The sequence below is a fragment of the Myotis myotis genome, unplaced genomic scaffold, assembly GCF_014108235.1.
Source record: "Myotis myotis isolate mMyoMyo1 unplaced genomic scaffold, mMyoMyo1.p scaffold_m19_p_6, whole genome shotgun sequence".
NCBI lineage: Eukaryota > Metazoa > Chordata > Mammalia > Chiroptera > Vespertilionidae > Myotis > Myotis myotis.
The window spans coordinates 85,199,739-85,212,432 of record NW_023416368.1 but is presented as its reverse complement, the minus strand read 5'-3'; the positions used below and the strand labels follow the sequence as shown (position 1 = coordinate 85,212,432).

Below are 12,694 nucleotides of genomic sequence, written 5' to 3'. Positions count from 1 at the left end.
CACCTTTACAGTTACCGCTCCTGTGGGCCAGGCCATGTCCTGAGTGTTGAGCATATAGCAGTGGCCAGAGTAGATACAGTCCCTGCCTCTGTGGACACAATGAATGTATCTGCTTACAAGTACAATAAGTGAGCTCTGGGAGTAGATAGCTGGAGACTGGTCTGGGGGTGGTATCAAGGAGGGCTTCCATGAGGAGGTGACCTGTGAGCTGAAATTTGAGGCAGAGGGACAGCACTTACCAGGACTCCTTTTTCTCTCCCCCCTGCTCCCACCCCCAGAGGGCCCGGGTCAACGGTCAAGGCTGGCTTCCATGCTCGATTCAGACACAGAAGGGGAAGGGGACTTTGGAGGCACCATCAACCCCTCAGTGGCCATGGCCATTGCTGGTGGGCCCCTGGCCCCTGGCTCCCGGGCCAGCATCTCCCAGGGCTCAGCGACTGTGAGTATGGGGCCCGTCTCTAGAGACATTATCCCACCTGGTAATAGAAGTTATGTAACGAGATTCAAATCAGCCAGTTCTCATCTTATTTGGAGAAAATGAACATCAACTCTGTCCCTTCTGAGCCCCCTGTCCCCTCTCTGGCCCAGGGCTCTCGCTCCGGCTGTCCTCTCTCCGCCGAGTCCAGCCGGACCCTGCTGGTGTGTGTGCTGTGGGTGCTGAAGAATGCAGAGCCAGCCCTCCTGCAGCACTGGACTGCCGACCTGTCCCTCCCTCAGCTGGGTCGTCTCTTGGACCTGCTGTACCTCTGCCTGGCTGCCTTCGAGTACAAGGTTTGGGGCGCGGGCAGGGGATTGGAGGGTAGGAGGCAGGCCGAGTATGCATACAGAGCTCTCGGTGCTGTGGTCTGGGCACGAAGGGGTGGACTGTTTCTGTGCTGAGCCCAAGGAAAAAGGGAGGATTGTTCTTGTAAATAGAATTTGGAAGGTGCTGAGAGTTGGCCATAAAGCAGAGAGCTGTGGCTCTAACCGGTTTGGCTCAGTGGCTAGAGCTTTGGCCTGCGGACTGAAGGGTCCCAGGTTCGATTCCGGTCAAGGGCATATACCTTGGTTGTGGGCACATCCCCAGTGGGAGATGTGCAGGAGGCAGCTGATCGATGTTTCTCTCTCATCAATGTTCCTAACTCTCTATCCCTCTCCCTTCCTCTCTGTAAAAAATCAATAAAATATATTTTTTAAAAAAGAAGAGAGATGTGTCTTTAAGCACAGGGTCCCGGAGGTCGGAAAGGGCCCGGAGAAGCGGGACCGGGTTAGCCCAGGTCCCATGGAAAGGGCGGTCAGCCTGGAACCCGTTCTTTGACCTCCCAGGGGAAAAAGGCCTTTGAGCGCATCAACAGCCTCACGTTCAAGAAGTCACTGGACATGAAGGCTCGCCTGGAGGAAGCCATCTTGGGCACCATTGGAGCACGACAAGAGATGGTGCGACGGAGCCGTGGTGAGAGGGAGATGTCCCCCACGCCCGTCCCCACCAGCTGCTCTCAGCCTGTGTCCGAGGGGCCCCAAGTGGGCCCGTCCCTACCTCTCTGTCCGACTCACTTTCCCCAGAAATCCATGCATCATCCCCATGCACATGGGTATCCGTGTCCCCATCTGTTCTCACAAGTCATTCAGGCCTAACCGCGTCCACGCGGCCAGCACCCGCACCACCCCGTGTCCTCACAGGTTAGCCCACCTGGGTATCTTGGTGCCTGTGTGTTTCTCAGTCATGTGTGTCCTTACGTTTTTGCACGTCTGTGAACATGTGCCGGCCCATCTCAGAGAGGAGCCCGTTTGGGAACCAGGAGAACGTCCGCTGGCGGAAGAGCGTCACACACTGGAAGCAAACCTCGGACCGCGTGGACAAGTAGGTGTTGGCTAGAAGTAGACCAGTTTCCAGAGAACTGGCACCGCAGGCGCCTGGGGGGCGGTGAGGGGGGGAGCTGAGCCGCAGGGTAGGGTCAGGCTTCCAGAGGCTCCCCAGCCCCCTCCTCTCTCCTTCAGGACCAAGGATGAAATGGAGCAGGAGGCCTTGGTGGAAGGGAACCTGGCCACCGAGGTGAGCCTGGTAGTTCTGGACACGCTGGAGATCATCGTGCAGGTAAGGTTGGACCCAGCATCTTCCTGACCTCTGACCCGCCCCAATGCCTTGTGACCTCGGACTCCAGAACCCCTCTCCATTCCTGATTCCACAACCAAGCCAGTCCCTAACCGCTGGGTTTCTGACCCCGCAGACGGTGATCCTGTCCGAGGCCCGGGAGAGTGTCCTGGGTGCGGTGCTGAAGGTGGTGCTGTATAGCCTGGGTAGCTCCCAGAGTGCCCTCTTCCTGCAGCATGGCCTGGCCACTCAGCGGTCCCTGGTGTCCAAGGTGAGCACCACCCGGCAGCTGCGGCTCTTAGCGTCACAGTGACCGCCAGTCGCTGAGCACCTAGTGTGTTTTCAGCAGCTCCATGAGGCAGACACTCCTTAGCCACAGTTGACAGAGGAGAGAACTGAGGAGGGGGGTGGCAAAGGCACTCACCCAGTGTCACACCGCAAGGAGCTAGCCCGGGTTTGACTCCCAAGCCTGCTGTGCATGGCCAAGAAGGCAGAGCGCAGACAGGTGCCCCCGCCCCAGTCCCCACCGGGGACCTCCTGATCGGGCATGGGGAGGGGCTGACCAGTGTCCGTCTTGGCCCTGGGGGGCAGTTCCCAGAGCTGCTGTTCGAGGAGGACACGGAGCTGTGCGCCGACCTCTGCCTGCGGCTCCTGCGACACTGCGGCAGCCGCATCAGCACCATCCGCACGCACGCCAGCGCCTCCCTCTACCTCCTCATGCGCCAGAATTTCGAGATTGGCAACGTAAGTGGGGGCAGCCGCCCGGGGGTGGGGGTGATAGGTAGGTGCAGGGTGGGCAGGGAGAGGGTGAAGTGAGCCTGTCGAGCAGGCGCCGGTGGGAGGGTCCGAGGCCCCCAGATGAGCTCTCCCCCTCGGCCCCCACAGAACTTTGCTCGTGTGAAGATGCAAGTGACCATGTCACTGTCGTCCCTGGTGGGGACAACGCAGAACTTCAGCGAGGAGCACCTGCGACGGTCACTCAAGACCATCCTCACCTACGCCGAGGAGGACGTGGGGCTGCGAGACAGCACTTTCGCCGAGCAGGTGACCCCGCCAGGCCCCCGCCCTGTCCACAACTACCAGGCTCACCTCGGTTGCCAGGGTCTTTGCCTTGGAGTCCTGACCCCACCGCCTTGGCCCTGTCACTTCCCAATGAGGCGCACTTCCCACTCCAGGTCCAGGACCTGATGTTCAACCTGCACATGATCCTGACGGACACGGTGAAGATGAAGGAGCATCAGGAGGACCCCGAGATGCTCATTGACCTCATGTACAGGTGAGGAGAGCTTGGGGGACCTTCAGCCCTTCACCCTCAGGCAGATGAGTAGATTCATGAGAAAGCGAGGGAGGAGCAGGTGAACATGCAGGTGACAAGAGGGACAAGTAAGGAGGGACGGGGGAGGGCCAGGAGAGCGGGCAGATGGGGAAAATCAGGTGAGCGAGGGGTCAGGTAAGCAGACAGGTGAGGCTACAAGTCAGGTGAGGGCTCATAAATGAACCGATGAGGAGGGGGCCCGATGGACCTACAGAACAAGGACAAGAGGAGACAGGAGGGAGAAACAGGTGAAGTGCAAGCAGCGGGTGGAGGGGTGGCAGATCAGGGGGGTAAGTAAATCTGGAGGAGAGGTAAGGGGTATTTAGTAAGAAATTGGGGAGTGGGAGACGGAGCGGCAGGTGATGTAGGTAGGGAAGTTAGGGGCCATGAGGAGGGACGGGCCTGGGAAGGTAGGTGACATGGTGCATGTGCGAGGGGATCAGTGAGTGGGGTGTGGCAGAGTAGACGGATGAGCAGAAGGACAAGTGAGAGAAGGACACTTGGGGGTTTGGTGAAAGGATGGGCAGTGACGATTGGATAAGGGAGGTGAATAGAGGAAGAGGGGAGATGATGGGCAGGCAAATGGGAAGACAGGTGAGAGGTTGGACAGGCAAGGGAATAGGCGAGGGACTGGACAGGTGAGACAGAAGGGGGATGGACAGGTGGGTTAAGGGATCAGGGGATGGTTTAGGTGAAAGGATGGAAGGTAGGACAGGTAAGGAAACAGGTAAGACGGGTGATGGACAGGTGAGACGGGTGAGGGGATGGATAGGTGAGGAGACAGGTGAAGGGAGGAAATAGGTGACTGGATGGACAGGTGAATGGAGTACAGGTGAGGAGATTGGCTGGTCAGTGGGGCAGATGGGTGGGGTAACAAGTGAAGGAGTGGGCAGGTGAGAGGCAGGCGGGCGGGCAGGGTGAGTCCCCATCCTCCTCACATCCCCCTCACCTGGGCACCAGGATTGCCCGGGGCTACCAGGGCTCCCCGGACCTGCGGCTGACGTGGCTGCAGAACATGGCGGGGAAGCACGCAGAGCTGGGCAACCACGCGGAGGCTGCACAGTGCATGGTGCACGCGGCCGCGCTGGTGGCGGAGTACCTGGCCCTGCTGGAGGACAGCCGCTACCTGCCCGTGGGCTGCGTTTCCTTCCAAGTGAGTGGTCGGAGGGGGAGGGGTGGTGGGCAAGGGTGGGGGTGGCACCTGTGCGGCGAGGACCAGGCCCTGACACCACTTCCCACCCCAGAACATCTCGTCCAACGTGCTGGAGGAGTCTGCCATCTCTGACGACATCCTGTCGCCTGACGAGGAGGGCTTCTGCTCCGGGAAGCACTTCACGGAGCTGGGGCTGGTGGGGCTGCTGGAGCAGGCGGCCGCCTACTTCACCATGGTGAGGCTGGGGCTGCCGCAGGGCTCTGGGCTCAGGGCTCGCGCTGAGTGGCATCATAGATGTGCTGATGGCCCTATACTTGCTCCCAGTTACTTGAGGGGAAGCTGGGGGATTTGCAGAGGAGAATGGGGACCCTCAAAGGCCTCCATGACCTGCCTTTCTCTCTGTTAAACCCATGACATGCAGGCTGGATAGCATAAGCCTTTAACACATTCAGCTAGTATTAAAACCTTTTTTATTATAGAACATTTCGGTGCTCGCTTCGGCAGCATATATACTAAAATTGGAACGATACAGAGAAGATTAGTATGTCCATCCCTCACCAAGAAAGAAAGGAAAACTTCAAGCACACATAAAGAAGAAAGTTGTACCCCCACCAACCCCACACCCAGCACTCAAATTCATCAACCACCTGTATTTACCGTCTTGCTTCATCGCCTCTTTACCTCCAGCTTTTTTGGGTTTTCTCTTTTGTTGTTGTTTTTTCTTGTGTTTTTTTTAGCTTTGTCAAAACAAGGCCACCAAAAATTAGGTTGCCTCCAAAAAAAAAAAATGGGAGAGAGGATCTTTTTTTGAGTTTTTGTGGGGCTTTTTGACATCTGAAAAAAACAAGATCCCAGTTTTCACAAATTGATGAAACAGAACATGATCGTTCGGGTTTATAAACCTTTGCTACTCAGTGTGGTCAGAGGACCAGCAGTGCGGCCATCGCCCAGGGCTTGCTAGAACACAGAGTCCTGGGCCACCCAACTCTCTGAGCCCTGCACTGTAACAAGGTCTCAGATTCCTGTGCACTTTAGAGTCGGAGAAATTCCAGCTTAAGACCAATCTGATATCACAGCGTCACACCCACGAGTATCTGTGTGCAACTCCCACTGAGAAAGTCCCTTTTACACAACTTTTATCCCGCATGACGAAGTTAACAGGAATTCTTTTTTATTTTTTAAGCCTCACCCGGAGGATATGTTTCTTATTGATTGTAGACAGGAAGGGAGGGGAGGGGAGAGAGAGAGAGACATCGATGTGAAAGAGAAACATTCATGGGTTGCCTCCTGTACGCACCCCGAACAGAGACCCATCCCGCAACCTGAGTATGTGCCCTGATCAGGAATCGAACCCACAACCTTTTGGTGTAACCAACTGAGTCACCCAGCCAGGACATGCATTCCTTGATAAGTTGGTGCCCGGGCATTTATTTTTTATTGTTGTAAAGGAGTTTCTCCTCCAACTTGCTTGCTTGTGCGAAAGCAATTGGTTTTTCTGCATTTCACTTGTTGGAGATGGGAACTGTTCCAAAGGTTTTCTCGCCTGCCCGGGGCTGCTTGCTTGACCTGTTCCTCAGTTCCTGCGCTTCTGGGAACTGATAGTTACATCTGGGGCCCCACTCAGTTTCAGGGTCAGGTTGCCCAGCGAGATTTCTTTCCTGTGGGGCCAGCCCTCCTAGTGATGTTGTTGTCATTATTGTCACTTCGCTGGAGTCTCACAAAGGCCTCATGAGGGGAAGAAGCCAGAAGGTAGACATAGACCTTCTGATAGCCAACATCCAGGGCACCTGCTGTATGCCAGGCTTGATGCTGGCACCAGCTAGGGATAAGGGGCACCCATGAGTGGTCACTACCATGTGCCAGGAGGCAGTGGTCAGAGGCCAGGTGGGCAGGTGTTCCGGTCCTGACCTTGGGGAGGCGTCTCTGAGGTTCAGTGTCCCTTCTGAGGAATTGAGGGGGGGGGGGGGAGTTCCTCCTCCCACCAATGAAGGAACATGGGTAAAGTGTAGATGTACACAGTGCCTTGTCCATCGTAATCATGGTGGAGACCACAGCAGGGTATGTAGGGGCCAAGTGGAAAGGCTGATGCCCCATCAGGTGGGGGTGGTCAGGGTAGGCTTCCTGGAGGAGGTGGTGGAGGATGGGGCCTTGGAAGGTGGGTCAGAGCACAGAAGGGAGGGCTGTTCCAGGCAGGAGAGGACCAGGGAGAGTGCTGGGAATCCTGACCTGCTCCACCCCATCCCAGGGTGGGCTCTATGAGGCGGTGAACGAGGTGTACAAGAACTTGATTCCCATACTGGAAGCCCACCGTGACTACAAGAAGCTGGCTGCTGTGCACGGCAAACTGCAGGAGGCCTTCACCAAGATTATGCACCAGGTTGGCCCATGGTGCCCTCCCAGACCCTGCCCTTGGCCCCACCCCACCTTCCCAGGCTAAACTCTTGACTCTTCTCTTCCCCACAGAGCTCTGGCTGGGAGGTAAGTGGGCCTGGTGGCCATCTGCCTCTGGGGCCCCCAAGAGGCTAGCAGCAGTGGTAATGGACAGCCACCAGGGGGCGCCGGAGGAGCATGGCTGCCGGGGCACAGGCGCGGGGACTCAGTGGGCAATGACATACCCCACTGCTTTCCCCCAGATGCCCCCTCCTTTCCCCAAATCTCCAGGGCAGCCTGTGACTCACCCAGCTGGGAGCTCTCCAGAGACACCCCTCCCTTGGGCAGGGCCTGCTCAGTCATGGCCTGCGAGGGGGCTCTGACTCTTTCTTTTTCTCTTTGTCTCTTTGTCTCTTCTCTCTTTCCCTCCATTTCTCCCTGTCCCTCTCCCTGTCTTGATCGCTCCCTCTGTTTCTCTTGGTCTGTCTCTCCCTATCTCCCTACCTCCCCTAGGATCTCTGCTCCTCATTGCCATTTAATGCTCCCCCTCTCCCGCCTTTCCCCCACTTGGGTCTATTTTTAGGCATCTCCTAGTTTGGGGAGAATTTTCTGGCCAAAGATGGCAAGAACCCAGAGCCGAGGCAGGAGGGCTGGGTGGGGGCCGGGTGGGGGAGGCAGGTCCCCTCCCTCCCTGGGTCTCTGGTCTCATGGGGCAGCATAACAAGGACCCTGGGAGTTTGGTGGCTCTGACCTCTGACCTCCCCCATGATTTTGTCTCTCTGTCCCCTGCTCCCCACCTCCCTCTCCTGATGCCTACCCCACCCCTCCTGGATCTGCTTTGGTGAGTGAACATGGAGCCACCCCTTCCTTTCTGGTGGGGGCGGGGAGGCGGGGGAGGAGGGAGAGGATGCCCTGGAACAAAAGAGGCAGAGTCTCTGTCCCAAGCATTTATCGAGCACCTGCTGCATACCCAGCCCAGTAGGCATTGAGGATACAGCTGTGAGCAATATAGCCCCAGTTCTTACTTCATATAAGGGATAAATGAGGAGGCAGATTTGGGGGAGGCAGGAGACAGAAGCTAGGGAGAAAGAGCAAGGGTGTGGGCAGTCGGTGGTCGTCTGAGTCCATGCCCAATATTCAAGGGGTCCCCCTGCCTCTGCCTGTGCTATGATATTCTTGGAATCCTCACATGCTACCCAAAGTGCTCTGGGTCTCCGGCCCATGTCCACCTCTTCCACATGTGAGGCCCGCACTTCGGGAGCAGGGGGACCTCCCGCGGGACCTCCTGGTCAACACTCCCCCTTCCCGCAGCCCCAGCGCGTTTTTGGAACATACTTCCGCGTGGGTTTCTACGGTGCCCGCTTTGGTGACCTGGACGAGCAGGAGTTTGTGTACAAGGAGCCATCCATCACGAAGCTGGCCGAGATCTCACATCGGCTGGAGGCACGTCCCAGTGGTGGTGGGTGGATGGGGCACAAGGCTGCCCTGGGGTGGGGGGGGGGCTGCAGCTGTGCGGCCCGAGTCAGCCCCGTGTCTCCAGGAGTTCTACACGGAGAGGTTTGGAGAAGATGTGGTCGAGATTGTCAAAGATTCGAACCCTGTCGACAAGACCAAGCTTGACTCCCAGAAGGTGAGGGTTCCTGACCATGCCTCTGGGGTCCCCAAAATCTTATAGTCGGGGTGATTCTCAGCACTGTTTCCTGGAAACCCTCAAATCCTTTTCCACTGAGAAAGTCCAAAGCTTACGTCCTCCAGGGACCCCCAAATCCTTAACCTCAGGTAATTCCCAAACATAAGGAGACCTGGGACTCCCAGATGTAAAACCCCTGGACCCATGGAGGCCCAAATCCCCTTTCTCCAGGGACAGAGCCCTGCTGGGAGGCTGGCAAGCCCCAGGGGGGTATGGGGGGGCTGTGGGAACCTCACACCGGAGCCCCGTGCCCCAGGCCTACATCCAGATCACATACGTGGAACCGCACTTCGACACCTATGAGCTCAAGGACCGGGTGACCTACTTCGACCGCAACTACGGCCTGCGCACCTTCCTGTTCTGCACGCCCTTCACGCCTGACGGGCGTGCTCACGGGGAGCTGCATGAGCAACACAAGCGTAAGACACTGCTGAGCACGGACCGTGCCTTCCCCTACATCAAGACACGTATCCGCGTGTGCCACCGGGAGGAGGTAGGTGGGGTTCCCAAACCCGGGTTGGGGGAGGGGAGGGGGCTCCCAACGCCAACCTCCAGGCCCCAATCTGTAGCCTCAAATCTCTACCTCCAGACCCAGCTGATCCAAGGCTGCACCACAACCAGACCAAAGCCCCAGAGCTAGACAAAGGCAGCTGAGCCAGGCCCTGGCAGAGCCAGGCAGGCAGGCGCCCTCACACACTGTTCATTACACAGCCACTCAGGCCCCTCCCACCGCAGCTGCCCTGGGCTGGCCTGGGTAGGATATGGTCAGGCCCCAGCCAGGGCATGCTGCCCCTAACCCTGCAGACGGTGTTGACGCCGGTGGAGGTGGCCATCGAGGACATGCAGAAGAAGACACGGGAGCTGGCCTTTGCCACCGAACAGGACCCGCCCGATGCCAAGATGCTGCAGATGGTGCTACAGGGCTCTGTGGGACCCACTGTGAACCAGGCATGGCTGGTGGGGTGTGCAGGCTGCCCGAGGCCCCCAAGGGTCCATGCAGACACCCTCACAAGGCCTTCTTACCCCACAGGGTCCCTTGGAGGTGGCCCAGGTGTTTTTGGCAGAGATCCCAGAAGACCCCAAACTCTTCAGGCATCACAACAAGCTACGGCTCTGTTTCAAGGACTTCTGCAAGAAGTAGGCCTGACCTCACCCATTAGAGCCCCTTCAACCCTCATCATGGCTCTCTGCCTACTTTACCCCCCGGTTCTAGCTCCTGACTCACCTCATGGACTCCTCCTCCACCTCTGGTCTTGCTTTCTCTCCTGAGTGCCAGTACCTGAGCACCCTGCCATCTGGCCCTCAGGTGCGAGGATGCGCTGCGAAAGAACAAGGCCCTGATTGGGCCAGACCAGAAGGAGTACCACCGCGAGCTGGAGCGCAACTACGCCCGCCTAAGGGAGGCTCTGCAGCCCCTGCTCACCCAGCGCCTGCCCCAGCTGCTGGCGCCAACCACCGCCAGCCTCAGGTGCCTGACCCAGGCCCCCCACCCTAGAGAGGGCAATCCCCATCCCCTAGACAGGACGGGGATTGTCGTGCACATCAGCATATGCATTCGGCTTTGCACACAAGGATGTGACTACCTGGGCATGTGCACAAATGCACACTCTGGGCAATCATTTCAGATCCTAGTGCATTAGGTCCCAGACACACAACTTCATCTTTCTGAGCCTCAGTTTCTACATCCGTAAAATGGGCGCGATACGATTCTGGTGGTGGGTTCCGGGAGAGAATCTATGAACCCACAGCCAGATCAGAACGGATGTGAAAGGAGCAGGGAAGACTCTAAACGAAGCTTTGGCGGAGGAGAAGGGAGAGGGCTGGGAGCACTATGGAGTTGGGGGCCCTGTGTCCATGTTGACCCACCTCATTCCTCCCCCAGGAACTCCTTGAACAGAGCAAGTTTCCGGAAGGCTGACCTCTGAGCTCACAGAGCCTGAAACCACACCCAGAGGAACCAGCATCCTGGCCTCAGCTCTGTGCCTTTCTGGGGTTCTGCCCCACTTGGGGTGACCACATTGCATGTGGTGCTGGGCCCTCTGTTCCTGTTTGTGCACTGATACTTCTTACCTTTTTTTAATTTAAAAATTTTTTTATGAGCAGCCTGTGTGGTGTGGTCCCTGGGGGCTGGGTCATGGGTGCACCACGTAACCACACTCTGATCTTCGACAGCCAGAGACTCTGTTGGGTCCCAGGGACACAGCAGTGACCACAGTTGCAAATGCCTGCCCTTGTGGGGCTTGCCGTTCTGATGGGGAGGCAACACACAAATGAAAACGTGGCATGTACATGGGAATAATAGTAACGTTTATTTTTTTTTTCTCAAAAGGAACATTTATTAAACCCTTGCTGATTGCCCAGTCCTGTACTAAAAGGCTCCCAGAAAGACACTGCTCCATTTATGGGTCTTTAGGTCCAAAAAACTCCAAGAGGCCCCTGCCTCATGGTTATTGAATCTTCTCAGCACCACTATCAGGCACACTCTTAACCCCATCTTAGAGATGGGGAAACTGAGGCACCGGGCACTTAAAGGCCTGGTGGGGTTGGGACTGGAGCCCAGGTCTGGAGGGCCAGAGAGCCCAGGCCTTAGTCACGGCCCGTGCAGCCTCGAACTGACCCGGCTCCCTGTCCGCCCCGCGGCGGTCACGCCACCGTGGACCAGGCCTGCGCTGCGCCGCTTCCAGCCTCCGGCCCGCGGGGGGAGGGGCGATCGCCCGCCGCCGCGCCCGCCCTCTGTGCCCGGGCCAGTCCCGCCCCCTCCCGCCCCCCGCGCGGCCCAGCTGCAGCCGGCGGGGCCCGGGACGCGGGGAGGAGAGGCGCGGGGACGAGGACTGGCACCCCCATGCGCGCGCACACACCTGCCGTCCAGGTGAGCTCGTGTCCTCCGGCCCCATCGCCCCACCGCCGCCCGGCCCACGGGCGGCCGGGGGCGGGGCACTGGAGGGGGCGTGGCCTGGACCGGGGGCGGGGCGCTGGAGGGGCGGGGCCAAGCCGAGGCCCGGAGGCCGGGCGGCGGCGCGCGGAGGACGCACGGGCAGCGGGACGCGGGGGACGGCGGCGGCCAGAGCGCGGGAGGCGAGTAGGACCGGGGGGTCGGATCGGGGTTCGAGTCCGGTTCGGGGTTCGAGCGTGGTCCTTCACCACCGCCAACTGCGGGGCGTGACCTCGCGGGTCTGGACCAGCCGCGGCTCTAACTCCACCATCTCAGCCCAAACTTTGCGGACTGTTGAGCGTCTCCGCCCGGTTCCCAGCTCTGACCCCCGTCCCTGCTTCTCTCCCCCACCCCGTCCTCTTCCATCTGTACCTCTCACCCTACCCCTCCGCCCCATCACTGCCTCCCTCTCCCCACCTCCGTCCCCTCCACCCCCCACCCCCGCCCCGCTCTGTCTCCCTTCGCCCTCGGCCGCCGCCCGGAGCCAGGCCCCGGCGCGGGGAAGGCGATCGGGAGTCCGGCTGGGCTGGGCCTTGTCCTGGCGGTTGGGCCGGCGTGGGGAGCGGCAGCTGTTTGCCATTAGCCGGGGACCCCGCAGGCCCCGCCCCTCCCTGCTCGGGTGGGGTCCTCCTCACCCCCATCTTTGGGGCGCGGAGAGGGGCGGGAAGACCCCGGAGACATCCAGGCCGGTCAGCGAGGGGGTCTTTAAGGGAGACCCGGTTGGACATTCAGGCCCGCCGGACCCTGTGCCCCTTCCTCGCCCACCTTGTCTCCTCTGTGAGTGTCCGGTCTTCCTTTCGGCCTCTATCTGTGTCCCCTCCCCGTGCCCCGGGGGCTCCAGAGAGGGAGCGGGGCCCCAGCCGCAGACATCCCGCTTCCAACCTGCTTTCTCCCTGAGGACGGCCGGGGTGAGAGGCCCCCAGACCCCAGTCTCTGTCTGGGAATGGGTCGGGGGGATGTGGAGTCGGGGTGAGGGCGGCTCGGCCTGCAGTGGGGAATCTGTGGGGCTTAGGTTCAAATCCAGGACCAGCCATTTCCCCCTCCTGTGACCCTGGGCAAGTCACTGCACATTTCTGTGCCTCCACATTCCCCACCTGGTGGGGTTGTCTGATACGCAGATCAGTGTTGTTTCGCTTACTCACCCCGGCCCTGTCCACCTCCAG

At 59.1% G+C, this 12,694-nt stretch overlaps 1 protein-coding gene and 1 pseudogene across 17 annotated transcripts in view; both read left to right on the top strand.

Annotated features, from left to right (window-relative positions):
• The window catches only part of DOCK6 (dedicator of cytokinesis 6), a 44,605-nt gene extending 33,904 nt beyond the window's left edge, over positions 1–10,701 (top strand). For 7 of the 17 annotated variants that reach the window (XM_036313161.1, XM_036313160.1, XM_036313158.1 and 4 more), the window contains 20 exons: positions 279–439; positions 589–771; positions 1,306–1,432; positions 1,756–1,840; positions 1,978–2,074; positions 2,208–2,342; positions 2,663–2,815; positions 2,957–3,115; positions 3,247–3,347; positions 4,347–4,539; positions 4,631–4,774; positions 6,785–6,916; positions 7,003–7,017; positions 8,221–8,352; positions 8,450–8,539; positions 8,856–9,092; positions 9,404–9,547; positions 9,630–9,736; positions 9,906–10,067; positions 10,482–10,701. In XM_036313161.1, the coding sequence (XP_036169054.1) occupies positions 279–439; positions 589–771; positions 1,306–1,432; positions 1,756–1,840; positions 1,978–2,074; positions 2,208–2,342; positions 2,663–2,815; positions 2,957–3,115; positions 3,247–3,347; positions 4,347–4,539; positions 4,631–4,774; positions 6,785–6,916; positions 7,003–7,017; positions 8,221–8,352; positions 8,450–8,539; positions 8,856–9,092; positions 9,404–9,547; positions 9,630–9,736; positions 9,906–10,067; positions 10,482–10,524 (2,600 nt within the window). In that variant the 3' untranslated portion in view covers positions 10,525–10,701. The other 10 variants (XM_036313159.1, XM_036313153.1, XM_036313151.1 and 7 more) reach the window with 8 other exon arrangements.
• On the top strand, positions 5,028–5,143 carry LOC118659437 (annotated as a pseudogene).
• Positions 10,702–12,694: the final 1,993 nt, after the last annotated feature.